General features: G+C 45.7%; 1 protein-coding gene across 1 annotated transcript in view; it reads left to right on the top strand.

The window, feature by feature from the left end:
• Positions 1–27,899, top strand: part of LRIG1 (leucine rich repeats and immunoglobulin like domains 1) — a 108,316-nt gene that overhangs the window by 17,260 nt on the left and 63,157 nt on the right. The window contains exon 2 of the mRNA XM_056134415.1: positions 21,994–22,065. Coding sequence (XP_055990390.1) covers positions 21,994–22,065 — 72 coding nt within the window. The remainder of the gene's footprint in view (positions 1–21,993; positions 22,066–27,899) is intronic.

Here is a 27,899-nt window from a genome sequence, read left to right as displayed (position 1 = left end):
ATACATACATGTATTGTTTGTATTTTGGCTACAGCAAGTGTGCGCAGGGGCTGTTCTCTTTAGCTTGCTCCGAGGGACTTTGCTCTGATGCCAGGGGAGGTCACTCCGGTGTCTAGGAGACCCTGTGATACTGTAGATCAAACCCAGGTCTCTCACATGCAAGACAGACGCTCCACCTATTTGAGTTCTCTCCCTCCCTGGATGCTTATTTTGAGTTATCTACATTTTACAAATCTTGCTGTTCACTTGTCTTCAATTTTGGGGGGCTTTGATCCATGCACAGCAATGTATGGGGGTTCCTCTCATCTCTGTGCTTCAGGGTCATTCCTGGCAGTGCTCAAGGAACCAGTGGTCCCAGGAATTGAACCAGGGTTGATTGCATGCAATCAAGTACCTTAATCCCTGTACTGTCTCTTGGGCTTCTTACAGACTCAGTGTTATGAATACTTTCGACTTTAAAGCATTTAAAAAATACAGTTTGTCATAATCTAAATTTAAGGACGTGTAGGTTTTTTCTCTAAATTGTGGTAAACATCCATATACATTTGTGTATACATTCCTTATTTCTTTGGGATGAGTCACTAAATTCAAATTGCTCTGGATATGCACATTCTTAAGATTTTCCATACTGCTACTCCTAAGAGATTACCGATTTACAATGTGAAATCTTACCCATTTCCTTCACACCCTCGCAAATGTTAGATTTCCCCCTGCTCCTAGTAACCATAATTCAATATAAAACTAGTAAATTGCATTGGATTATTTTAATCTGCATTTCCTTGCATGGTGAGGCTCAAGATCTTTGCTATGCTACTCATAAGACATATCCTTTAAAATTTTTTTTTCTTCTTTTTTTGATGCTCAGTTAGCCAAATAAATGGTCTCGGCATCTTTGATTATGAACTTGTAGACTTAAACACAAATGCATGTCCTTATAAATATTAGAATGATGTGTTTGAGAGAGCATGAAAAGCTTATTTTTCCGTCAGGTATAATTGCATGAAAAACCATGTTCTCCGTGGGTGTGGCACACATTTTTGTGTTCTTAAACTGAGGCTATTTATGGGATATGGTGGGAAGGGGAATTGGGAGTGCGAAGATGGTATAGTGGCTTTGCAGGTCCCCAGAAGAGCCTCTCAGAGCAGTCTGCTTGTGCCCTGCTGGCCTGCCTGTGTCCGACATGCCCAGTACCTACAGCTGGTTGGAATCAGAGCAGATTAGCGTGGCGGAGAACCCTTCAGGAACAGCTTCCAGCAAATGGAAATTATTTTAGAACAAATTGATGTGGTTTTTCTGTCAAACCTACTTGGAGCATAAACAAGGTTGGACTGTTAGCTGCTTCTCTTCTACAAATGAGCCCATGTTTAGAATGTGGCTTTCAGCAAAGTAAACATGGTCTCAAACGTGAGTTGTCATTGTGTGTGTGAGTCTGATTTGAAAAGTAAAAGTAGAACACCAACATTCTCAAACAGTTCTGATACCGCTAAGACAGCCTTGCTTCACTTGTCTTCCTTCTCTCCACGAAGATCCTGAGAAGGTAAGTGAGTGAAAAAGACTAGAGGGAAAGATAGCCAGGTCAGTCACTCTCAGTAGTGAGATAAATATTTGATTCTTACTCCGTTGCCGAGTAGGAATATCAAAAAATCTTGTGAAAAACTTCTGTGTGTGTGTGTGTGTGTGTGTGTAAGAATGGAAGTGGACATGCCCTCCCATCTGGGCATCTTTGAATCCTTTGCCTGTTGCAGGGTGATTTCCTCCACCCTAGAGAGAATGTTAACTTTATGAAGTGGGCCAAAGACGCCCTGGAAGGCGAAACAATGCGTTTAATGTTCTGATTATGTATTAATGAACAGTCAGGCCAAGGGGCACTTGCCAGAAAGCCTACAAAGTGAGAAAGCCACCACTATCAGTGAACTTTGCACTTTGCAAGTGTGAATGATGTTGGGTGAAAGAAGTTTATTGCACAACGGGAGCAACTGGAATCTCTTTGATGTTGGTTAGCATCCTGGTCGCGTTAGATTTTCAGCGCATTAGATTTTCAGCAGTTAACTAGATCTTTTCTGGTGGGGGCAGCATGGTCAGATGGGACTTGAGGTCTATGTAGGGCTCTGTTCTCATTCACGAAGGACCAGCACACCTGTGGGACTGGGGGTGGGGGTGGGGGTGGGGAGAGACACTGGCCCTTTATAGCTGTTTTCAATCAGCTTCCACAAAGTTTAATCTAAAATGGAGATGTAGAGTCTAACCCTCCCTCCCAGTTTTTCCCTCTGAAGGGGCTTTTCCAGAAATAGCATACTATTCTAAACTCTGCCTGGCCCAACCACAGAAAGGGGTTAGAGCTTACTCTTTAGATTTTAATCTAACTAATTAATTTTTTCCCCTTTGTGGTGACATTTCCTCCTGTCTCTGGTTTGTTGTTAAAACTTTTGAATGGCTGGCCATTGGGAACTCTACTTCCCACAGCCTTATTAAGTAGTTACTTGAAAGAAGAAAAACATTTCTCCTTCTGAAATCCCAACTAGTTGTTTTCTGCAGGAGGGTTAATGCTAATTGAGGCTTTCTACTTCTCTGCTTGCTCTGGTAGTGGTGGTGAGCCTAGTAACAGGAAGGAGAGGGAAAAGTTGATGGGGTGGGAGGGAGTTTTGAAGGTGGTGCTTTGGCTTTTCCATTCAGAATGTTGCAGTTTTGCCTTCTCTCTGCTCTGTTTATCTACTAGCACTTAGAGGAAAAAGTTATTGCTGCATTTTTGTGGTACAGAAGTAGCCCAGCAGCATTTTCAGTCTGGAATTTTGAGAGCTTGCTACAGAGGCATTTTTTTAAACAATAGTGTTATTGACATATCATTGAAATACCATGGGAGTCATCCTTTTCAAGATACGATTCAGCATTTTTAGTACCTTCACAGTGTTGAGCGATCACTACCGATTCCAGAACATTTTCATCAGATCCAAATACCTGGTGGCAGCCCTTCCTCACTGTCCTTTCTTTCCTCACAGCTCCTGGCAGCACCTACTTTCTACGGATTTGCCTACTTGAGTATTTCTTAGAGTCATGTTTAGCACTATTGTAACCATGCTGCCTAAATGATAATAAAATTTAAATAAGTGAGTATCGAGCCTGCACGGCAGAGCCTGGCAAGCTCCCCATGACGCATTCGATATGCCAAACACAGTAACAACAAAGTCTCCAATGGAGACGTTACTGGGCCCGCTCGAGCAAATCGATGATCAACGGGATCATCGATTACTTTACTTTACTTAAATAAGTGAAGTCATACAATATGTGATCTCTCTGGTTTCACTTGGAGTGATTTTTTTTTTTTCTTTTTGGGTCACTCCCGGGGATGCTCAGGGCTTATTCCTGGCCCTGCACTCAGGAATTACTCCAGGTGGTGCTCGGGGGACCATATGGGATGCTGGGAATCGAACCCAACTGCGTGCTACCGTTGTGCTATTGTTCCGGCCCTGGAGTAATTTTCTTTCCATGGTTCTTCTGTATTGTAGCATCTATCAGTAACACGTTTCTCATTTTTGGTGGCTGAATAATACTCCACTCTGGATAGATTAATTTTATTTTAATGATCAAAGTTGTTGCCACTTTTTTGACAGGTATCAATAATGATAGGTCCAGGAGATAACTCAAAGAACTAGATTGTATGCTTGATGTGAGGCCTAGCATCACATAATTCCCTAAGCACCAAGTTAGACCCCCAAACAAAAGAAAAATGAGACTAGTGCTACAAGCATTTGAGTACGCACCTTTTGTGCAAATGTATGTTTTATACATACGAGTGCAATTGCTTGCTCATACGGCTAATCTGTGTCGAACCTCCTCTCTGAGGGTCTGCCAGACTATCTTTGAGAGTGGTGCATGTGCTGTTTCCACTCTGCTTACAGCTTAGGGAGGTTTTTGTTTCTTCACAGGCTCATCAGCACGTGTTCTTGTCTCCTAGTCTTCATGGGGCTGAAGTGGTCGATAACTCGTGCTTTTGATTGCCTGTTACCTATGCTTGGTGCTGATGGTCGTCTTTTCTTGTGCTTCCTGGTCACTCATATCTTGAGACAAATGTCTCTTCAGGCCATCTAGTGCTGTACAGGGACCATATGGTGCCAGGGGGATCAGACGTAACTCCTGTCCTTTTTCCTCAGCCTCAAAACCAAGAAATAGCTTATATAGGTTTCAGTGGTTTGTGTTATTCCCTGGAAAGGGATTCAGGTTTATGTGTTTAGAGGAGAAAAAAAATATTTTTCTTTTCTTTTCTTTTCTTTTTTATGTAGGAGTACTGCTATTTATTCAGCCACTGATTAGGCTGATTGAATTTGGCATGAACTCCACAATAATTTCTTTTCAAAAGATGTTTAGGACTTTCAGGGTCTTCAGGTAGATACACAGTGGACAATACCTGCCTGCCTTACTTTCCTCTTTGTAATCCCAGGTGAATGAGGAGTCACGCAGAATAGAACTACAGTTTCGTTGCAGTGATTTAGATTTCTGATTTGGGGCATGGATAGCCGGATGGCGTTGGTGGGGGAGGGGTGGTGACAGGGGGTTTGCAGGAGGAAGCTCATCATCACAGTGTTAGCTACTACAAGCATGGGAGAATTTGCCCTCCTGTAACCCCTGACGAAATTCACTGTGTGTCTGCAGCTATTGCCAGGTCTGAGCATTTTCTCAGCATTTCCTCTGCTCCAGGGCAAGCCTGCCTTTGTGGGACAGAGCTTTGCAGCTATAAATTAGAAATGCAGAGCTGAGGCTGTCCAAACACCAGCAGGGTAATTGCTTTGGACAGGTTTACAATAGGAAGGTGTGAAGTGCTTGGTGGAGACCGGAAGCTGGTGGGAGGGAAGACATTCTGAACTTGGGCAGCTTCGGGGTGGTGGGCTGACACAGCTAATTGAAAACTCTGGCCCTGGTGGCCTTTCATGGGCCAGGAAGCAGGAAGCCTGAGGGAGAGTAGCTTGTTGAATTACTGGGGGTGGGGGCTTTGTAGGGGAGGGCAGAGTGCTGAGTCTCTGCAGACTTTCGAGCCTTGAACCTGGGTGGAGAGAACCAGTGCTTCTGGTTTTAGGTTTCCTACTGGTTAGTCTCATTCTGGATGGGCAGAGTGGGGTGGGGCTTCCACATGTCTGTGGGGAGCTTGAGAGGAGGCATAGCTATAGGCGGTTCAGCTGTAGGCAGACACTGGCAGCCTCACATCGACTGGCCAGTGAGCTGATGTTGTAAACAAGTGAGACTTCTGGTTGACCCCGCATCCAGTTTGGCTTTCTGTGGTTTCAGTTATCTGTGGTCAGGTGCAATTGGAAAAGATGAGCTCTGGGATACTTGGACCCTCCTGCCCGCCATGTCACTCCCCTCCCCACACAGCATTAAAAAAATCATTTTAAAAATTGTTGTGTTCGTCTCCTACTGTTCCTGATTTATAAATTTATTATAGGTTTCTATGATAAACACAGGGTAGAGTTCAGTCGTAGCCAGCTCCAGGCAGCCAGGTCACCAGGAGGTATTTTCTGAGTCCTTCATTGTTGGCCTTGGAGTTTGAGTTTATGGTGCCACGGGCCGGGAAGCTGCATTTCTGTCAACTCTGGGGCATGTTGCTTTGTAGTCTCTGGGGTGAGACCTGCCCCCCTGTGGACTCCTGTGACCTCAGCTACGAGTCCTGGTGTTCTGAGCTCCAGTCCCCTGCCTCCTGCCTTCCTCGGCGTTCACTGGATACTCGCTCTTTCTGAACCTGGGTGTTCCACGCTTAGGCAGTGCCGATGCCTGCTGAGACTTTGCCTCTGTCTGTGCTTGTGCCTCTCGGGCATGATTTGTTATCCTTTGCTCTCAGGGCTGGAGCGATAGCACAGCGGGCGATAGCACAGCGGGTCGGGCGTTCGCCTTACAAGCGGCCAACATGGCCGACCCGAGTTCGATTCCTCCGCCCCTCTCGGAGAGCCCGGCAAGCTACCGAGAGTATTCGAAATGCCAGCCACAGTAACAACAAAGTCTCCAATGGAGACGTTACTGGGCCCGCTCGAGCAAATCGACGATCAACGGGAGGGCCTTTACCTTTACCTTTTGCTCTCAGGTTAAACATTTCCTCAGAGGGCTTTCCCAGGACGACCCGCGAGGTGGCTGTGGTCTTGTTCAAGGTAGTGCTGAAACAGGTCTCCATCTCCCGGTGCTTGCAATGTGTGTCTTTGCTCGTAGCTTGGATACTCCCCCCGGGTAGTGGCTCTGTAGCCCACCAGGGCTGGCTTGTTGCAGGTGCACAACGAGCATCTTTGTGTCCCTCCATTTTCGCGGCGAATATGAGTGACCAAAGGCTGGCTTCTCTGCTGTGCTCTGTTCTCCCAGACATTCTGTCCCCAAGTCCCTGGGGAATTGGCCTCCTGTGCCTCCCATCCCTGTAGAAACGACCTCAGTTTGATCCTCTTACTTTTGGGTTTGTTGTTATTGCCTGCCCTTCTGGGTTTAACTAGATGCTTGTGAAGGACCAGCTACACCCAGTGAAACCAGTTAATGGAACAGAAACTGTAAATAATGGGCTCATGTCCATGTATTTCACATTCCCTATTATCAGTGTCCAGAAAACCCTTTCAGAGGCAGATGTGAAGGGTGTCAAGACAGTGGGTGTGGTAGGTAGGCTCTTCCTTGAAAGGTGAAATGGTGGTTAATGTGTGACGTCTTTTGCCAAGGCTTGTGTGGACCTTGCTGCTGTTGTGTGTTGATAAGCTCAGGCTGTGGATCAGGCTTATCAAACCTTCCTGACTTAATAGACGCCTCATTCCCCAGAGTTTTAGTCTTATTTGAATGAAAGAACACCACCGCTACCAACTAGGGTCCTGATGCTCTGCAGTCTGTGGAGACACTCAGTAGTGAGCGGAGATGACATAATTAGATTCCTTACCCTGACACTCAGGATTTTGAAGTTCTGGCTCAGGTTGTAACTTCTCTAGAAAACATGAGAGGCCAGGATGCCTTGGCAGGAAAAGAGAGAGAGAGAGTGAGTGAGAGAGAGAGCGAGAGAGAGCAAGCCAACAAGTATGAAGTTAAGTGAGAACGATAATGAGCAGCACAGAGTCCGGTTCAGGGGGTGAAGAAGTGGGCCTTACTTTGGCGGAGTGACGAGTGTTGGCCAAGCATCTTGGCCAGAGTGGAATGAATAGGGTCTGGGTTCTGGCCTCCAGACTGGTGCTCTTCAGCTGCCCTGCTGCTCTCTTATAGGGATTGTCCATTTGGAGGGGCCAGCTGGGCATCGTGAGACTGATTTGATTCTGTTTCACCCTACTAGAATGACTTCAGTGTTTCACATGACCGGAAGAGGCCCAGGGCCCCTCCCTGGGCAGAGGTGTGTCCCACTCCACCGGGAGTGTTTGGAAGGGCCACGAATGGCACCAAAGCCATCAGTTAAATAAACCAGCTGTTAAGTAAGAGCAGGAACAGGAGTGTTTGCACAATCCACCTTGAAATTTTCTGATCCTTGATGAGTGTCCGTTGCTTTGTGAATTATTAACTGCAGCATGTGTGAGGAAATACTGGCTGCATTAAGTGTCGTGTATATTTATATGTAAGAAAAAAAGGACCACACCGTCAGTTGCTGCGATTTTTGGCTCAGGGCTTTCCTGCTTTCGTCCAGGTGGGAGTGTTGGCCCCCTCAGACCAGTTATGCTTGATCTGTCACAGCTTGTCACTTGGTCAGGAAGGAGCTGAAGTGGCATGCAGCCTGTGGGCCGGTTTCGGTCTGATGAGCCCTACTGTGCTGCTTTCCAGAGTACCCAGATTGCTTGTCAGGGCTCAGTAGACCCACCCAGAACTCTGTGCAGGGGGCGCAGAGAAGGAGATTGAGGCATAAGAAACTGACAGAAGCATTTGTGGAGACAGATGTCTTTGATGTCTCCGGAAAGCAAATGCTGGAGACAAATGGCTCTGTGTTCGAGGGTCTGTTTGTCTGTCTGTCAGAGCTGACACCAAGAGTTCCATTAGAGTGTGGACTACTCCTGCCCTGGGATTCCAAGCAGCATAAAAACATCACCCCCAGGTCTCCACAACCAAGTGTGGGACTCATACCCCACCAAGTGTGCAACCTCCAGGAGTTGCTGCAAAGAAAAGAGAAAAAATGAAAATACTGTTTGATGTCACTTCCAGCAGTCTTTTCCATGTGACAGAGAGAGAGAGAGAGAGAGAGAGAGAGAGAGACTGACTTTGCCTTGAAAAGCTGAAATTAGCCTCCCTCACCCCATACAGCCGCTGAGGTTTGGCATTTGTGACTGAAAGATTTGTGGGCTCTGAGGGATGGAGAGTAGCCATTTGTGATCTGGCTCCCACGATACCCAGCTATTTTCAGGGACCACAGGACCTATGAAAGTTGATATTAATGTTAATGAAGTTACTACTACTATTATTATTATTTAGGTTCTGGAGTCACATCCAGAGGTGCTCTGGGTTGTGTGTGGGAGACCATGTGGTGCAGGAGATGGAATCTGGGCCTTCTGTACATGAAGCTGAAGCTCTCTGCCCCCTCTGAAGTCACAATTTAACCCTTTACCTGGAAGGGCGATTATGTCTACACAGTTATGGGGGAGAGGGGAGTAGGAGGGAGTTTGGGAGAACGGGAGTTGACCAAATAGGGTTACTGAATAGCACACGTGTTCCTGCTTCGCATACCTTTGGGTATTGGCTGCTGGACTAATCTTGCAGTGTGAGTAAGTCACACTTGGAACTGTCTGGGCGTGGTTCTCGGGTTCAGTTACTTTCCTGCAATGTCTCGCTTTGCGCACTTCCATGCAAGAGCATGCGTGCGGCAGGAAGGGAGAGAGCAGTGCTTTGTTTTCCTTCCCTGATTCTTTATTGTTCTCTGATGCAAGGCCATTTGATATTGGCAGTTCTGAAATACATTGAGAGCTTTATTCTCAAACTGCTGGGATTATTGGTGCCATAGCCCATGGGCCCTGCAGCCGGCCTCCTATATGGAGATGGAAGAAAAGAAATTCAAGCTGTAAATGAATCTCTGTTTTGGGGCTTTGCAGTGGCAAACGATGTGAATGGGTGAATTGAAAAACAACAAAAAAAAAGTACCTGGTTTATACCATGGTGAATACCTAGGCCTTGGATAAATATTGACACCAGCAGTGTGACAGGCCTACCACTTGTCTCATACCCCTAGGAATAAAAGATCTTTTCTGAGGTTTTTGTGACCTTATAAACCACCCTGACGAGTTTGTGCAGGTGCTTTCTGCAGCAGTTCTTCGGGTTTGAGAGTGGGTGGTTTTCTCTTTGTGCATGTGCAAGCTTAAACCTAACCAAATCCAAACCTGCTTTGGCTTATTGATCACGGTTGAGTTTGGCTGCAGACTTTTGAAGCGTCATGCTGGGGTGACCTTACCGACTTTACTGGGGAGTGGAGCCCCTTTTATTTGCTTCGACAGTTTTTCAGAACCAGTGTCGGGGGGAGTGTGGAGGAAGAAAAGGCAACAAGCCTGAACACTAGAATCGCACAGGCGAGGTCTGGTCACCTAAACACATCCAACTTTGCTTTGTTTGATTTTCTGTATGCTGGGACATGGAACCGAATTCGTTTCTAACTGCAGAGGGCTTGTGATGCCGGTCTTGTCTGTGTTTGCAATACATGACCAAACTGCAGAAGGCTTGTGATGCCAGTTTTGTCTGTGTTTGCGATGCATGAACAAGTTGGCTCCAGGTCCTTTTTAGTTGTGTGTCTGCCAGGGGGCTGCAGCCTGCTGTGGTGCTGTTGGATGTCACTTGTGCCGGGGATCCCAGACAGCAGAGCTGCCAGGGTTGCACTATGTGCTTGTGGCGGTCCTGGGGGTCTGAACACGTGGCCACATGCTTGGCAAGATAGGTATTCAAAACCCAGCGCGATGCCTCCGGGCACCACACCACCTTACAGAAGAAATGCTGGGGCTAGGAGCAAGACTGCAGTGGGTAGGGTGGGTTGCCAGAGAGCACGTGCATGCAGGCATCCCACATGGTTGGTCCTCCGGCACTGCCCACACTAGCGTATGTGTTGAGTGTCATCCCAGTGGCACTGCTGTTTGCGGTCCCTGGCTCCACCACTACAGTGTGAGACCCCACGCAAGTGCTACAGATAAAATGTTTTCAAGAGCTGCAACCACCGCAGGCCAACCCTGGTCACTGCAGCCCGGGAAGGGAAGTGTGGGAAAGGAATGATGATGAAAGCTGGTGGGTGACGTGTTCTCTAGGGGGTTGGCAAAGAGCTCCTTGCTGCTGCCTCTGTGTGGCTGAGCTCTTGCAGGGCTTGGAGTAGCCATGCCATTTGGTTTCTTGCCGAGATGGCAGTTGAGTGTCTCTGTGTCTTTCTAGCACACGAGGGACCTGGTGCACCTAGAAGGAAATGTGGCGTTGCCTTGGTTTCTCCATCTCGTGAGAATCCCAAAGGAGATGCTGGAGATTGACTCTAGGTATGATTTCAGATCACCGTTGAGAGTGATTTACTTGGAGTACAGGCTCACACCTCATAGGTACTGTCAGTGTTGTCACTGGGCTCAGAAGGTGACCTCTCTGGAAGCAGCGGGGAGGGGGAAGGACGCACAGGTACGAAGTCCACAAGGGCCTTGTGGAAAAGACAAAGTCTCATCTTCAGAGATCTTGGTGGAAAAAAAAATTTTGGGGGGGGGGGTTTGTTTTTTATTTTTTAGAAAAGTAAAAACCGAACTATCTGCGGCTCAGCATTTTCACAGCCAGTTTTCCATTTGACCCAGTATAGTTTTAATATGTTGAAAGATGGAAGTGGGAGGCTTTGTCTCATTCCGTGCATTTTGCTACTGTAAGAAGTAGTTCCTTGTTTACTAGCAGAAGAGAGTCCATGTCAGATGTGTGCTGAAGTACTGCGTGGGTGTGATTTGGTGTCTCTCAGCCATTTCAGCAACCAGAACCAGAGCAATTACCCCAGCCTGGGCAACGACAGTACAGACGGGTGTCAAGTCACCAGTGTTTCAGGATAAGGCGAGTATCGGTGAAAGAACAGCTTGCCTTTTGGCTTCAACTGGGCCCTCGTGGCATAATAAACTTTAAAAAGCCCAATGGGGGAAAAATGATAGAACGAGATCCCAAGCCGATAAGCTCGGTAATAAAGTTAGTGACTTAACTTTCTACCAGGAGGTTGAACTTTTAAAACTGTTTCCTCAAAATGCTTTGACAGAGACTCACGTGCCTCCACTGTAGTAAGGCAGACAGGAAAACTTGTGGGAAAATTCAATTTTCGATTTTGATTTCACACCACAGAGCTGTGTTCCTTCACTGCACTTGAGCAATCATTTTTAAAGCCTTTCCTTGCTAGAAAAGGAAGAGAGGATCAACCAAATAGATGCATTTGAATATTTGAAGCCTGAGAGAGAATTTAACATTGAGAATGTGTGATACTACTTTATAATCTCTGCACTTAGTCCATTTGTTACAAGACATTGTGGCAAATGCAATTAGCTTGGCATTTTCTGTCAGCTTTCGCGGTTGGGGATGCTTGGGCTTTGCACAGGCATCAAGAGATGGCAGAGACATTAGTGAATAGCAGATGGGATTTTAGTGAGGAAAAATAGAAGATCCCTGTGAATTCTAGTAGAAGCTGATTCAGGGACTCCAGAGAACACCCAAGGACCACCTGGTTCCTCAGAAAGGTTATTGTTCTTTTGTCCCTTAAATGTGTGATTGTGTTTGTGTGAACAAGGAAAGAGATGCTAATACAGTAAGCTAAGCTGTTGTTTGTTCAGATGTATTTGCTTTTAAGAAAAGTCCCAGTCCCCCAAAACAGCTCCTTCATTTCCCTTATCCTCCTCTTTTTGGGGGAGGAGGCAAGTAGGTGTTTTGTCATATATTGCCCTTTTATAACTTAGAAGGATATTTGCTCCACATTTTCCTTTCCAATAATTTTAAGAACAACAGACCGTGTTCATTATATGCCCAGAGGTGAGTGTTCATAGCGTCTTTTAAGAATACATCTTTTTGCACATTTGTGTAAACTTGAAGTCTTCGTACTTGTGTTTTTGCTGATTGCTGTTTGAGAGTGAATTGTCAGAAATGAGCGTTTAAAGAATTGGAAAATGCCATGATCTTTTCCAAGTCTCAGGAAATTTGTAGACAGGGATGAACAGAAGGGTGTATGATGATTCCGATGGAGGGAAGGGCTTTTGGTTTATTCTTATGTTTGAATGTGTGTTTGTTGTAGTCAGGGGAAGCAATCAGATTTGGAGGGCCAATTTCTCCAGAATCAAGAGTCACCGGCACGGAATTTGCTCATCTCTATGACAGCCTCACCTGCTCCTGCCGAGAACAGGCTTGGAGTCTGGTCAGTGTGTTCTGATGCCCAGGAGCACTTTTTATGGGGCTGTATTAGAAGAGTCAATTTTCTTTAGGTGGCGGCCTTCCTCAGGGCCCTTAGGTATGGGCATGGGGCATATGAAATGATTTTCACTGGAAGTCGACAATAATTCCTGTGTGTTGGACGAGGAAATTGCTTACTGTACCACTAACTGTTGATCCTTGGCTAAAGTGGGCACAGATGCTGGTGAGTGGCACATTCAAAGAAGTATTCACAAGAGGCCGCCAATAGGCATCTTCACTTGTAAGCGCAGAGTAATTTTGAAGCTTTCATTTAAAGCTTTTAATAGGCACAGTCTCTTGTGGGTTTCCCAAGAAACAAATCTGAAAATGGGCATTTGTAGGAGTTGAGGGGTGAAAGGTGGAGGTGCAGGAAAGGAAAATGCTGAGCTGACCCCAGGGTCACTGGTGGACCTTTACAAAGCTTGGGGGGAACTGAGGATTCCAAATTTATCCACTAGATTAATGTGTCCCTTGCTTACAGAACTTTTGCCCGACTTCTTATAAATACTACAGAAGCAGATGTCTGTTTCCTGCCTCCATAGAGCATGGTTTTCACTGAGAAGATTTCACTCATGTTTTCATGTCACCAGCCTTGGGCATCCATTCCCGGAACTTCTTATCCCCTATGAATGTTGAAGGATGAGACCTTTGCTCTGTGGGGGTCCCTTGTGCCTGGGGACATGAGGGTCCGAGGGGAGCAGATTGGGGAGGGCTGCAGAGTGGCTCCGAGACACTAACACGTTCTCTTCTTAGAAGAGCCACTTGCAGGAGGTAGGGTCTAAGATGTGTTCGTCTTTCATAACAGAAAGGGGGAAGGGACCTGTGAAGCTGTAGGTTGGGAAAGTGCTATGAACAGCAAGGACGCTTCAAAAGGATGCGTTTGTGAGTTTTTTTTTTAATTGAAAAGTGAGACTAGGTGATCAGAACTTCTGGTCCCACTTCTGTCTGCTCACACCTGAGGCTCTGCAAGGCCACATTTCTGATAGCAAAGCCAGAAGTGGCTGTAGCGTCTCTGCTCTGCAGGGGTGGATCCCTTTATGCCAGATTTGTGGGAGGCCCAGCTATGGCTGGTGCTGTGCCCTGCTCACATTCCCTTTGTAAGTTCCACCAGCTGCATAACTGGTGCCATTGGAGTGCTGCTGCTACGTGATAAATTTGTCTTTTGGGTTTAATGAAGTATATCCCATATTTAGGGGTACACCCGTTATGAGAAGGTTGTGGACCTCCTCCCAGAGCCTCCCCCCCACCCCCCAACCACATGTGAGACTGCATAAATAAAACTGTTACATCACACCCAGTATGTCTCCTTTTCAGCCACACTAAGATTTTGGTAGGAAAAAAAGATTCTCAAGTTCCCTCCTTTAAGGGATGTTGGTGTTACAGAAAACAAATCTTGGTAGCTTCAGTCCTGGTGGGCCTTTTGATTATTAGAGCACAACTTAAAGTAAATGAACAACGAGATACTTGTTGATAGATACTCTGCATCTAGTTCTTCTGTTTCTATAGCAATCAGTCTTACAGATCCCCCCTAGATTAATGTTCCTGAAGGTTTTGGCACTGGGATTTGTTAGAACCTTTGGACTCAGTAGCAGTCCCAAGCTATGTGTGGTTGAGACCTGGGTTAGATCCCCGGCATGGAGGGTGGGGAAGATTTATATAACCCTCGAGTTAACTGCCTGATAGGTCGTGAATCAGATAACATGAGGCTTTTTGGCTCTCAGGGTGCTGTGTCTTACACCTTTACTTTCTGAAGATGGTTTTGACTTCTTGTATGTAGTGTTCTCTCTCTCTCTCTCTCTCTCTCTCTCTCTCTCTCTCTCTCTCCATAGTATGAGTCTTCATAAACCATGCTCTTCTATTCCTCTAGGTTTGGTTAGGGTCTGCATTTTCTGATGCACTATTCTTGCTTTACCTGATTGGCTCAGCTCACCACTGGCTGTGGGTAACATCTTCACTGGAGGTGACAGATGTTTCTCAGGCAGATTCTGCACATGAGGAAGAGGACCTCGATTAGCCAGCAGGTGTGCGGGTATGTGGCCCATTAGTGTCCTTACTAAATAAATGCAGCTGATTGTTACTCTCAGGAATGCTGGCCCAAGACTTGTTTTCCAGAGAAATGAATACTTATTTTTTTTTGATGCAGAATTGAAGTTTCTCTAAACACTGTTTTGTCAGAAACAAATTTCCTTACACCTCGTTGTTGGTCGGACAGTTGGCCTCTCCTGGTCTGCCATTCACAAAATACTTGCTGTTCATAGAACCTTTGGCTCTAATTATTATTTGGGCTGAAGTCTTATCTGCCTGGTAGGTTGTAAACTCTTTACAGTCACTGACGAGATCTTATTGCAGTTCATATTGGCATTTATCATAGCACAATATTTCTTGTAGACACTCAATAAAAATTTGTTGAATTTGATATCTGTTGGGAGCTAAAGGGTACACCTAGACTTGCGTTCAGATTCACCACGGGTGGAGGTGAAGGGGGAGCACAGGTCGCAGCTGTGGGGCTTGGTGGCAGTGGTTTCTCCAGAGACCATCTCAGGCATTAGAATTTTGAGGTCCAGACTGATTACTGAGGCTTATGAGAGAGAAAAAGCAAGGTTGTGGCCCTAGGTCCTTAGTGGGCAAGAGTATATTCTCTCTGTATTGCCTCTAGACCTTGTTGGCATGGAGAATTATCTATATAGCATTTAAAAAAATTGATTGAACTGTGACTCATCACTGTCTTGCTTGGATCTACACATGAACAATAGCTGACAAGGTGAACTCTTAAGTGTGAAATTGGTATCTGGGTGATTTTTTGCATTGGATTATATTTTAGCTGTATTTCTTTTCTCTGAGCCCCTCTTCAGGGGAGGAGGAATACTTGGCTCTTTGGTTTACTGAAGAAAGACGCCAGCAAGCACAGCATCTTCTGAGCAGGGATCCTTGGTGAGAATGCCAGGGGAATGATTCCGGCTTAAGATGGAGATTTATTATTATTTGTTTTGACTGTAACCCTTCAGCAAGTATTTTCAGCTGTTTAGTTATACTTTTTTGGTTAAGGAAAGAGGTATATCACAGTAGACAAGAAAAGAAAAGTTGTTAGTCTTGATTAAAAAGAAAACTCTCTTTTTTGGGGGGTGGGGAGCATACCGCACTCAGGGCTTACTCCTGACTCTGCCCTCAGGAATCACTCCTGGCGAGTTTTAGGGTCCTGTGCGGTGCCAGGATGGAACCAATCAGCTGCGGGCAAGGCAAGTCTCTTACCCCCTGTACTATTGCCCTGGAGCCCAAAAGAGATTTCTTGTTCTCATAGAATCTTATAATATGAGTCTAGGAAACATAATGTGATGATTTCATTGGAAATCAATGTGTACTGCATGTAATTCCTCAAAAGGTGAAACTGCAGCAGAAGCAGCCTTAAACGCTTAAGGGATCAAATAACTTTTAACAAGTTGTGTGTTCTTCCTCACGGACACCCCTTGAAATTTAAAAGGACCTGTTCCTTCTCCCCAGTTAGCCTCTAAGCAGGTGACTCCTTTTTTTTAGATAGGCAGCAAAGTGTAGTTTATGGGGTTAAGAGACAGTCAGCTGGTGCCTACGATTTTCTAGTTAACAATAGGTTCCCGGGCTAGTCCCGAGCTCCCCTAGAGTCACAGTAAGTAGTTCAGTCATTGGATTGCTTCATTCTTTTAAAAAAATTTAAATTTTATTTTATAACTGCACAGTTGATTTTTAGATATACAGTGTTCCAGCACTAACCCCACCACCAGTGTTGCTTCATCCTTTTCAGCTAGATTATTCAGTTTAGCAAACATCTGAAAGCTTAAAATATGCAACCCTCTGTGATGTTCCGGAGCCCAGGGCTGAGTTAGGGCTGAGTAATGGGAAATAGGCGGCCTGGAAACCAAGTGAACATGAAAACCTCCTCCCCAGGGAGTGCTTGTCACAGATTTAGGGCCCATTCCTTCGACTTTGAATAATAATTCCTCTTCTATTGAAAAATACAAACTGCCTTGTGCCTCTCTTCTCAGTGGAGGTTTTACCGGTGTGATCAGTGGTCTTTGAGTGATGCCTTTTTTGGGGGGGATGACGTGCTAATTGTGCTGTCTAATGCCGTTGGATTTATTTTCTCATCACAGCTACTCAAAAGTACATGGAACTTTTCATTCCTCGACTTCCCAGGAGCCAGCTTTAAATAGCATTTGCCAACTTTATAAAGTTTAGTTCTGGTCGTAATACAGGAAGATGCTGGTTGGGTTATATATCTATATAATGCTTATAGAATTACACTCAGGGAAGTGTCTGATTAAGAACATCTTCCTAGTTAATAGAGTTTTCAAAGCCCTTTTGCTCTGTGGGGAATGGTTAAGGTTTTGTGTGTTTAAAGGACAGGGGTTAATACCAGTTTTCAATCTGTACCACATTAAGAAAAAAAAAAGGACCACACGTGGCAGTGTTCTGAGGCCACTCTGGGGTCTGTGCTAGGGGGACCATCTAGTGATTCAGAATCCTCCTGCAAAGCATGCATTCAGTCCTTTGAGCTGTCTCTCCAGCCTCCATACCACCTATAAACATTTTGTGTTTTGTTTTGTTTTAGGGTTTCACCCACCAGTGCCCAGGGGCTACTCCTGGCTCATTGATCAGGCCTTACTCCCAGTCCTGCTCTCTGCATATCATGTGATGCCAGGGATAAAATCCAGAGCTCCCACATGGAGTACATAGTGCTAGCCCTGTGAGCCATCTCCCCAACCTTCCTGCACTGCTCCCCTTCCCACCAGCACATTTTTTAACAAAGCCCTCGAATTATTGGTAACCTCAGATTTATTTTATAAATCGCAGTTTCTTCTGTAGGTATTATTTCACTTTAAATATTTACAACTCCATGTTTGGTCTATAGTCTACTTTCAGCATGCTTCTCAATGCCTCTTTTGCAAACCACAACACCCAAAAGGAGAGAGAGAACAAAAGGGAATGCCCTGCCACAGAGGCAGGGTGGGATGGGGGGTGGGAAAGATACTGGGATCGGTGGTCTTGGAAAATGGGCACTGGTGGAGGGATGGGTAATCGATCATTGTATAACTGAAACCCAAGCACAAAAATTTGTAAGTCTACAACTGTGCCTCATGGTGTCTCACTAACAAAAATTTAAAAATTTAAAAAAAATTAAAAAAATTTACAACTCCATGATTTAGGTACAGTGCCACTGAATAGAAATAGAAATGAACTCTCATTGGCGTGTGCAGTATGGTAGCCAGCTATATACGTGGCTGTTGAAGCCTTAGAATACGGCTGAGGAACGGAATTCTCACCTTTGTGCAGTCTTGATTGTGCGGCTTTGAATATAAATGGCAGTGGCCACTTGGCAGGTGGCTACCAGATTGGGCAGGTATAGAGAATGGTTGACGCTTGTTAGCTATTCAAGAGACTAATTCTGTGGGATTGGGCGAGGGAATCTTGTCAGGAAAAATTATCTGCAAGCCTACTGTTGTGCACTGTTGAACAGCTTGCTTTTCACACAGATCAAACGCGAATAAAACTTGAGCTGTTCTTTGCAGAGGTGCCTCTTGTGTGTTCTGCAGACGGTGGGCTGGACGGTCATCTTTCAGCAGATTAGTTAAAAGAATATCTAGGGCTCGGCTCAATTGTTCGAAGATCTGCACACCCTTTGTCCAAGAACAGGGAAAATTTGTGTTATGGCAATAGCTGACAAAATGTTTAACGAAAGCTGCAATTGGCAGTAACTAAATTCCTGAGGTTTCTTTCCTCTCTCTTTGCCACTGAAAGGTGCAGAAATGCTTTTGACAGCATCTGTCCTGCTGACAGATGAGTTGTTTTGACAGGAGAATATGAAACCTTCAACTGAAGAGACATTCAGATGTTGGCCCTGGTAAGGGGTGATCATGTTTGTAGAAATAAGTGAGATGCTTTAGATTTGTGTGCGATGTCAGCTGCCACCTGAAAGAAAGGCCTTATGAAAGGTTTTTTTTCTGATTAACCCTTGGTTGTTCTTGGGATCTGAGAATAAAATTTACCCTCCTGGGTTGAGTAATGCTGTTTCTGGAATTGCTGAGAAATGAGTGTTGTCAGTAAGCATAGCAGCCAAAAGATTAAAAAAAAATTAGAAATTATGCTGGAAAAGAAATATACAAGTATTATTCTCAGTAGCCCAAGGACAAACAGTCCTGAAAACGAAACAAAACATGTGATCCTCAGTGGAATATTACTCAGCCTTAAAAAGGAGATTTTGACTTGTGCTGTAAATGAATGATCCTTGAGGATATTATGCTAAATGAAATAAGCAGACCAATTCTGTAAGGCTACACTCCTGGGAAGGCTCTGAGAGTTGTTAAATTGATGAACAGAATAGTAGAATGGAGGTTGTCAGCCCTGAGGGCCTGGGCAGGGTAGGAGAGGATGGGGAGTTGTTTACAGGGTACAGGATTTACTTGGGGGAAGGATTCTAAGATGAGTGCTGACAATGGGGGCATAACAGTGTGAAGATACTTGGTGTCAGTGCCCTGTAAATTAGAAACTAGTTAGGTCTGTAAATTTTGTGAGGAATTTGTCTTCCTGAAATGAGCAGACAAGAAAATTTACGCAAGATTACATTTGCTAGGGAGAGGACTAAGACTAACTGAGTGGTTAACGCTTGCCTTCCAAATGCGAGGCCCAGAGTTTGATCCCCCAGCACCCCCCCCCCCCCAATAATAAGTAAAATGAAAAAAAGAATGTCAGGAAAAGCAAAGTAAGTGCTTTCCCCATTTCCCGCTGGAGCAGTTGATGTTAAGAGCAGCACTGTGTCCATAGTAGCACTGTGTCCATTACAGGGATCCTGAGCTTTGTGTCCTGTTCCTGTCTCTGGCCAGTGGGCCAAGAACAGAATTACCAGCTAGTCTCTGGGTACGGGTTTGCTGATACAGGGCGTTTCTAGTTCATTGATAGGTCACGCTATCCAGGCTGACCCAGTAAGAGCCCAAATCTCTACTTAGGGGTATCTTCCTCTTTATTGATGCTTGCTAGAATTTCAGTACCTAGTCCTGACACTACTTAGATTCTCGATACTATATTTGCTTTTTTAAATCAAAAAAACAATGTTTTTTACAGGCTAGAGGCAGGATACCAGGACCATGCTTGGTGGTGGGTGGGGAGTGGAGGTGGAGGCAGTGGTGGTAGCAGAGTGGCAGGGTGCTTTATCATTTGATCTATGTTTTCAGCTCCTATTTTTATTTTGTCTGTTTTTATTTCTTGGTTGGGGGGGGGGGGGTTGGAGCCACACCTGGCCATGCTCAAGGCTTACTCCTGGCTCTGCATTCAGGGGTCACTCCTGGTGGTCTCAGGGCACTATGGGTCCTGGGGATCAATCGCAGGTCAGCCATGTGCAAGACAAATGCCCTCCTCCCTGTTTCTGGACCCCAAGTCTTGTTTGTTTTAAAAGGGGAGATGGACCAAGAGGCACAGACATTGAAATGCATTTTTCTAATACCTAATTGCCAAAAAATATGGACAGATATTGGGTGCAAGATGAGGGAAGTGATTTTCTTTCAGATGGTTTAGATTGGGGCTTCCAGTTTTTTGAAACTAGGATCCGGTGAGCTTCGTTCCCTTCCCTCCCGCTTCCCAAGTGTTGGAACTAGAAACCAGACTTTCACTTTGAACCACCTGAGAGGCTAAAAAACTGATGGTCCTCAAGTGGCCTGCAGAGTTGGTTTTTTTTTAAGAATTGCAAAAATATGAAAAATTGCATTTGAACTCTGAAAACCTTGGGAAGACCAGTCTGCATTCTAGTTTGTGGCAGGGCTGATGGGCTTCCTGTGTCAGCTTCATACATACCTGGTGGGTGATGCATGCTTGTTGCATTGCTGTCTGGACTCTCGTCTGGGTGGCTTCTGAGACCGTCTCTGAATTCACCTCCACTCTAGCTCAGCAGCTCCTGCTGCCAGTGATGATGGTAAAGCCAATGTCCACAGGGCCACCTACAGTGCATCTCACCATAGAAAGAAATTCCCTTCCCTCCATATGTTTTTATGTGAAGGGTTTTTTCCCTGTGCATGGATTATCTTGTCCTAGTCTAACCTGTTGACTTAAGTGTACTCAATCAGAGAACCCCCAAGGCACCAATAAGTTAACACTTGACTTCAGTATGTGGTTTTTAAAAAATTACCACTTCCAATTTTTATGGTAACATAATCTCTGGACAAATTGCTTTTAATTCAGTCTATGCCCCGAACACAGATGTACCATTAATTTTAACTGTAGCCTGACTTTTATTTAGATGAATGTCTTGAGTTGACAGAAAAATGGCTATCAGCTCTGGGTTAGTATTGATTAGACCATCTCTGGAGGAAGTTTAAAAGATAGTTGCCACTTACATGACAGTGTTCTTCTTAAGAGATAGACTTGAAGCTCACGATATATGGTCCTGTTAATTGGCACTAATGTGGGTGAAATGAATAGCTGGGATGACAGATGTTAGTGTCCCGAGCCTATGCGCCACTGGATAAACCTTGGTAGCAGGAAGTGAGATACAGTGAACCATGGGAAATCAGGGCCCATGGTAGCACATCTGTGGGTTATGTTACTGAAAGTTGAAGCCGGTTTGGGTGGAGGGTATGAGCCAAGAAGCTCATCTGACTAAACACTGCCTAGCAGACTCTGCCTTGGAGAAGAAAGCTGTGGGGAAAGGAGGGGAGAGATGTTTTGAGAAACTGGGACAGATGCTGTTGTTTTGAAAAAGGCTGCTCTTTCACAGCAACACAAAATTCCCATGGCCTTGGTTCTACTCTTCTGTGACCATCATGGCCAGCGTTTGTCCTTTGATGTTAGGAATGCCATGTTCATCCATGGCTCTGACATTACGGTCTCTTAGAGTTCTCTTTTTGAGCATTCCCTTCAACCTCGTCTCCACCTCTGAGCAGCTTTTAGTGTTAAACTTCTGTGCAGACCAGGGCTCTCAGTTTCTGAATGTATCTCTTGATGCTTAGGACTGGGTTAGAGTTTGTTGGTAAGAACTGGCCCGTGGGTGGTTAGATGAAATGCCTGCTGCACCCTTGACGTCCACCCACAGTATCCAGTAGAATCCCACCCTTTCTCCTGCTGTGTGACATCCATTGCCAAATGTCCTGGTTGAGAAGCACTGATCTCTAGAAATCGAAGAGTTCCCTATCCTTCCCCACCTTCTTCCCACTCCCCTCTCCCTGCTTTGTGTTGTTGGTGTTTTAGTAAAAAGAAAATGTGAGTCCTGAAAACTGGTTAACCATGGTCTTGGACTGATAAGATGCAAAGCTTTGGCTCAGTACGCTGTAGCAGAGGCAGAGGACTCACTCACTAGAAATTCTCTGAAATGTGTTATGGGGTGAAATGCTATTGATGAAATCCACTTGGGTTTAGCACATTACGGATGACTGGGGATGTTTATAGTGACAGTGGTATATAGAAGTAGCTAGAGAGGTGTTACATTGCTGAACTTTTCAATATTAACATGATTAGAGTTAAAGAATGCAGGAGATGGGACAAATATGAGGAAGAGGTGGGTTTTTTGGTTTGCTACTTTAATAATGATAATAACAATTATTTTGTATGGGAAGAGTAGAAGATTCCTGAATTTTGTATCCTGAATTTTGTTTCAGTATCCTTCTGAACATTGATTCAATTATTTTTTCTTTCTTTTATCAGAAACCTGAGCTACAACAAACTGTCTGAGATTGACCCTGCTGGTTTTGAGGACTTGCTGGATCTCCAAGAAGTGTGAGTGCTTCCCCCAAACCTTTTGGTGGTGCTGTGGGGGGGGGGGGGGGAGTGGTAGTAGGGATTGGGATCTCTCTGATATTGCAATGTCACTCATTGCCCTAGGTGAGCAATTGAAACTTGTTGGAAGGAATATCTGTATTATACAGTTGGTGTTGTATTACTTACTCCGCACTCATCATTGCGGCCCTCTCTTAGGCAGTCAGGGATGACTGTGGGACGGTGCAGTGGGGACAGAGGTATTGAAATCACAGTGTATGGTGGGGTAGGTAGGTGGCTCAGTGCTAAAACACTTGCTTTGTACATATGAGGCCTAGGTTTGACTCCCGGAGTTACAAGAAAACAAAACACAAAAACACCACAGCACACAGAGGATGCCTGGAGAAGCTGTGTGGGCCAATGGGGTGAGAGACCTGCCTCGCCCTTTCCCGGTTCCCGGCTTGGTGGGCATGTGGGCTGGCAGCAGGGGCAGAGGCTTAGCTTTCCCCTTCAGTCTCCAGTCAGAACTGGACTTTGCTGCCTGTGGAATTCCACACTTGCTCAGTCTTGTAGTTTCCTTTAAATCAGGCTTTGTATCTTCTTTAAATACAGTGAATTATGCTTTGGAGTCTTAGCTGCATAGGGGTTTTACAGAAACGTCTGCAAATCATACGTATCCTCTGCAGAAAATTTGGAAATTAGAAATATATAAAGACTAATTGGAGTTTCTAGGATTATACTCAGGTATGACTACTGTGAAAACACTTTGTGGAAAATATGTATCTGGACACATAGAATTCCGGGATCAGTATAGTTTGTCCTACTTATCTTTATATTCTGAATAGTTTATAATATGCCATACTTATCTTTATATTTCTGAATACTTTATCATGTGAATTAAACGTTTTGGTGATACCATTTTAGTTTTATATAAAACTGCTGGACATGTATATTTCATTAATATTTACCCTATTGCTGCAGTTATTAGATTTTTTTTTGAAACTGGAAGGGAAGTTCTTTACATATTTTTGACTTATTATACAAAACTGATCAAAGTCCTTGTTTTTTATTCTTTGATTCCATTGTTTGTCCATTGTCTAAAGAAAATTAATTGCATCGGCTGGTGCATCTGTGAAATACTCATTTTCCCTCTCCCCATCTCTGAATTCTCCAAGTTAGTGTTTGCAACTTTCATGTCTATTTATAAAAGGTTTATCGCTCTGCCAAAGTTAAAAGCTCCTAAGAACTGGCAGAAGCCGTTGAATCTTTCTCCGGGACCCTCATTTTACCATGGGGTCTGCAGGGTCGTGGTGGAGCAAATTGGAAGTGGGTCACCGTTAATTTGCCAGGGCCGCCATAATGAGGTACCTGTCAGCAGCATGACTTGAGAAAATCGTTTCTCACACTCTGGAGACTTGACACATGACATCGGGTTGCTGGTAGAGTTGGTTTTCTGGGAGACCTCATGGCCATCTGAAAGCCACTTCTTACTGCCTCACCACATGGCCCCTCTCAAGTCCCGCATGTCCAAGTGTCCTCTTCTTGAAAGAGCACCAGGCATTGGGTCAGGACTTGTCTGTTGACCTTGTTTCATGTTAATTGCCTCTTTAAAAACCTTGTCTCCAAATGCTGTTCCATTCTGAGGTACTGGAGAGTAGGACCTCACTTTATGAATTTGAGGGATTGCGACCCCCCAGGACGATACATTCCATTCATCAAGGAGCCAGTTGAATTTATAACTCAGTGCTTCCCCGATCTAGGCTCTTTCTAAGGCTCATGAGCATCTCATTTCAAAGAGTGAAGTCGCAAGACTTAGTGGATCCTTTTAGAATTGGATAAGATTGGAATTGGCAGATTTCTGGTGGTCTCAAAGAAACTTTTCGTGAGGAGGACCTCCCAGGCGCACAAGTGGGTAGATGTGGAGGCCCGAGTGGTTCCTGGTATGTTAGATAATCGACCTTCCTGTGAGTTGAGTCTGTGACCAGTGGCTCTGTGGTCCATTTTTAGTGTTCTCCTAATACTCTTGTCCTTTCCAAACAGGCTTGCAGTTTTCATTTGTTTTGTCTCTGTAGGCTTCCAGTTCTTCTACTTTGCCAAACTTATATGCCACCCTGACATAGAGTTGAGAGTCTTTGATTTCGACCTGTCTTTCATTGAGATTGCTGGTGATGAGCCTTAAAAATAAATTTCTTTATTAAGAACAGCCATAGCAATCCTAGCAGCAGTGTGGCTTTGGTGAGTGCTATCTCACTTAATCCTTATAGTAAATCTATTTGCTTTGAATTGCTTTCTTTACACTAATGTTCTCCCCCTAATGGAAGTTGGAGAAATGAAATAAACACTTTTGCCGGACAGTTGAAGGGACTAAAGTAGGGAGACTTGGCTGCAGGTGCCCAGCTAGTGTATAGTAGAATTCAGTCTGCACCCATAGTCTGAATGCCACTTTCGTGGTCTTCGCAGCAGCATAGCTTCCGGGTGATGGCATTTTCAAGACAGAGACGGCATCTTATGGGTGCAGTGTGTTGTGGTGGGAAAATGTGAACAGACCTAGATTTGGGTCTTAGTCTGCATCTTAGTCTGTGGACACATGACCTAGCTCTCCCACGCTTCCTCTCCCTTCTCTGTATTGTGGACAGACTATCTGCACATTCTGGTCATTGTTCTACTTGCTAATTGGAGATCACATCCAGAGCCTGCGGTGGTTGTTATTTCCCATCTCTTTGCTACTTTGGAAACCAGGTAGACTCTCTAAGCTGAGTGCATTGTTAAGAAACGTGTCTGTGAAGGCTGACCTTTTACCTCTGGGACTGCCCTTAGTCCCTGATGAAACCCCATGAGACAGATGAGACCAATTCCCCGATGCCCATAAAGATCCGAACCTTTTCCTGAGAGGCTTCTAATAAATGCATTCTGGAGGGGGGCAAGGCATCAGGAGTGGGGCAAGAGCTTTTGAAGAAGAGGGAAGAACATCACTGTGGCCATGCAGTCGCTTCTGAACGAACTGGGCTTGAGTGTTCCCCAGGAGCTGTCAGTTCTCCTCCACACTGCAGACACGAGTCTAGAAACCCCACGGAGAGGGGAACCGCAGGCTGGCAGGGCGGCGGTTGGTGGTTGAGTGGTGGTTTTGTTCTGGAGGCCCAGAACCACAGAACATCGTGGGCCGCCTGGAAGGAGAAAGTGAGCTGTGGGAGGCCCCTGGAGGACAGGAGGGCGCTCGTGCAGCTGCTGCCAAGCCACATGGCCCTCGCTGCCCACGAGGCTGAGGAAAGCCCACCAGGGAGGGCCTCCAGCCAGGGGTGCTGGGCGACAAGCCTCCGCTATTAATACGAGGCGCTATTTATACCGTCCTCTCTGCAAACCACCTTCAGATCACGTTACTGCCGCCTGGCCCGAGAATGCCCAGTGTGGGTGCTGCTGTGCTTTCCAGGGTCATTGACCTAAAATGTTCCCCAGGCCGCAAGGGAGCATGAGTGTGCCCTGCCCATGCGTATTTATGGTGTGCCCTTTCCAGGCCTCTGCTTCCACCCACCCCCAGCCCTGCTGTGTAGAAGGGAGGGATCAGACAGCCTGTGAGTTACCACCACCTGTTAATCATTTACTTTGTGTCTAGCTGTAGCCTAGGCTGTTAAGTGTACTGATTTCAACCAGATCTTGCCCACACCCCCGAAGGTGGTACTTGTATTATTTACAGAGTTTGGAAGAGGGGACTGAGGCACAGAAGGTGTGAGGTGCCGAGTGGGGGCGCAAGACTGGATTTGATTGAACTCAAAAGCTACAGGATTTAAAAGCCAGCGCTGTGTAAATAGCCTCTGAATAACCCTTGCTCAGCTGTCCTGAACTTGTGCCTCAGTTTCTTCCTTTAGGGTGGGGCGATCATTTGGGACCTCCCTCCCAGGGTTGGCTGTGAGGTGCTGCAAGGGAAGCACTCGGCAGGTGCCAGCCCTGCGGCCACCCTTTCCTCTCAGTCCTTGTTGCTTACACATTGCTGCCTGAGTAACCCTGCTCCATCCTTACATACCTGCGTCTGCCAGTCTGGTGTAAAAAACCACATGTTGTAGAACCTCGCCCAGGACATTCTTCAAAAGTAGCCGGATGCTCTGATGTCAGTTACTGTCTTGGTGGCCCCGAAGTCAGTGCTTCTGGGTCCTATCGACAGCTTTTTCTTCTTTACTGCAAACTAAACAATGAAAGTTCCACCCCACTGCTCAACTCGGACTGTTATTAATTGTAGCTCTCTGTATTTGGAAACAACTAAAGTGTTTGCGATTAGCAGACTCCCTAAACAAATTACAGTTCATTCATACCATTCGTGGCAGTAGTGGAGATGCTGCGACTGGTTAAAAAGAATTACGGAGCTCTCTGAGAAATACTGCTGAGGGGTCCCTGACCGCCTCTACCACACAGTGTTCACGGAAACGCGAGTGCATCTCTGTTCCCTGGCAGCAGGGCTTCCTCTAGGGGGCAGAGCAGCAGAACACTGACAGGCAGGGAATGTTTTTCACCATGTAGTCCTGTTATTCTTTGTTTTGGGACCCGGGGTCATACCTCATAGTGCTCAGGTCACTTCTGGCTCTGTGCTGAAGGATGACCCTCGATGGTACTTAGGTGGTACACCTGTGGTGCCAGGGATTTGAACCGCGGTTGCCCCATGCAGGACCTTCTTATCTCCTGTACACTAGCTGGTATATTTTTGGGAAATGATTCACGTTTTTTCGCGTACTTCTACCAGCTAATAAATAAATGGCCAAGAAGGCCCCCAAAGCACTCTAATCCCAAATTACTCCACAGGTTTATTTTTCATTGTTGAAATCTAATTTGGCTGCGATAATAAATAATGGTTATTAGTATTATGTTCTTGTTTTTTCTTTAATTGCATTTTGCATCTTGCTGGTGGGAAGAGCATCCTTAACTTAGCCAGATGGGTGAACGTATGAGAGAGGGCTGAGCATGCTGGTGAGGCCCAGGACTGGGTGGGAAAGCTTCACCTCCCCGCAGTGTTCGGAGCCTCATTTTCCTTCCAGGAAGCTCTTCTAGCTCCAGGGCTGGACCGCTGTTCACAGCCTGATGCAGCAGAGGCACTTCATGGCCCTGAGTCATCAGGAAAAGGCCCAACTAACAGAAGCCAGGCATTTCAGGAGGAGTTTTGAGGGTCCTGAGTGGAAGTTGCTTTGGGCGGGAATGAGAACCAGGGCAGACCTAACAGCCCTGGGTGCTCAAAGTTTTCATCAGACGGGCTCCTGAATTCCTCAGGCTTCCTGACTAGCAGGAATTGTGCTCAGCTTCCCGAAGCTCCTTTCCCCGCAGGCTCGGCTGCGCTATTTTTGACCGGGCTATTTCAGTCTGGCAAGGGGGTCCTGTCTCAGAGCACGCCGAGCCGCTGTGCCTTCTGAGGATAACATTCCCTTTTCTGTCAGGGACAGCGGACAGAACGTCAGCAGGGGCAGAGCTAACAGACTTAGCTTGCACTCATGGTTCTTTTTAAGTAGAAATGATGTCGAAGTAGTAAGCTGGCCGTGTGGTTCTGCTTGGGGCACCACCTGCCCGCTTTGTAAATCATGCAGCCCTGCCGATTTTTTTTAGAGCCTGTGATTTCTGCCGAGACTTGACACAGAGCTGCTGGCCCAGACGCGAAATACCCGGTGATGCACTGCTCCACTGCATCTTGTTCTCTGCGCCCAGCACTTCGGACAAAATTTGAAATCCCATTAGAATGCCCCCGTTCCACATTCATTAGTCTTGTGGAACTGGGTGGAGCAGTTTCTGGGGTGTGCCATAGGACTGGCCCGAGAGCCCCTGTTCCAATGTCTCCCCCTTCACAGGAGTCTGTGCTCTCTGTATGGACTGTGAGATCAGTC

The sequence above is a fragment of the Sorex fumeus genome, unplaced genomic scaffold (genome assembly GCF_029834395.1).
Source record: "Sorex fumeus unplaced genomic scaffold, SorFum_2.1 ptg000002l, whole genome shotgun sequence".
Classification (NCBI taxonomy): domain Eukaryota; kingdom Metazoa; phylum Chordata; class Mammalia; order Eulipotyphla; family Soricidae; genus Sorex; species Sorex fumeus.
This window is presented reverse-complemented; position numbering and strand designations above follow the sequence as displayed.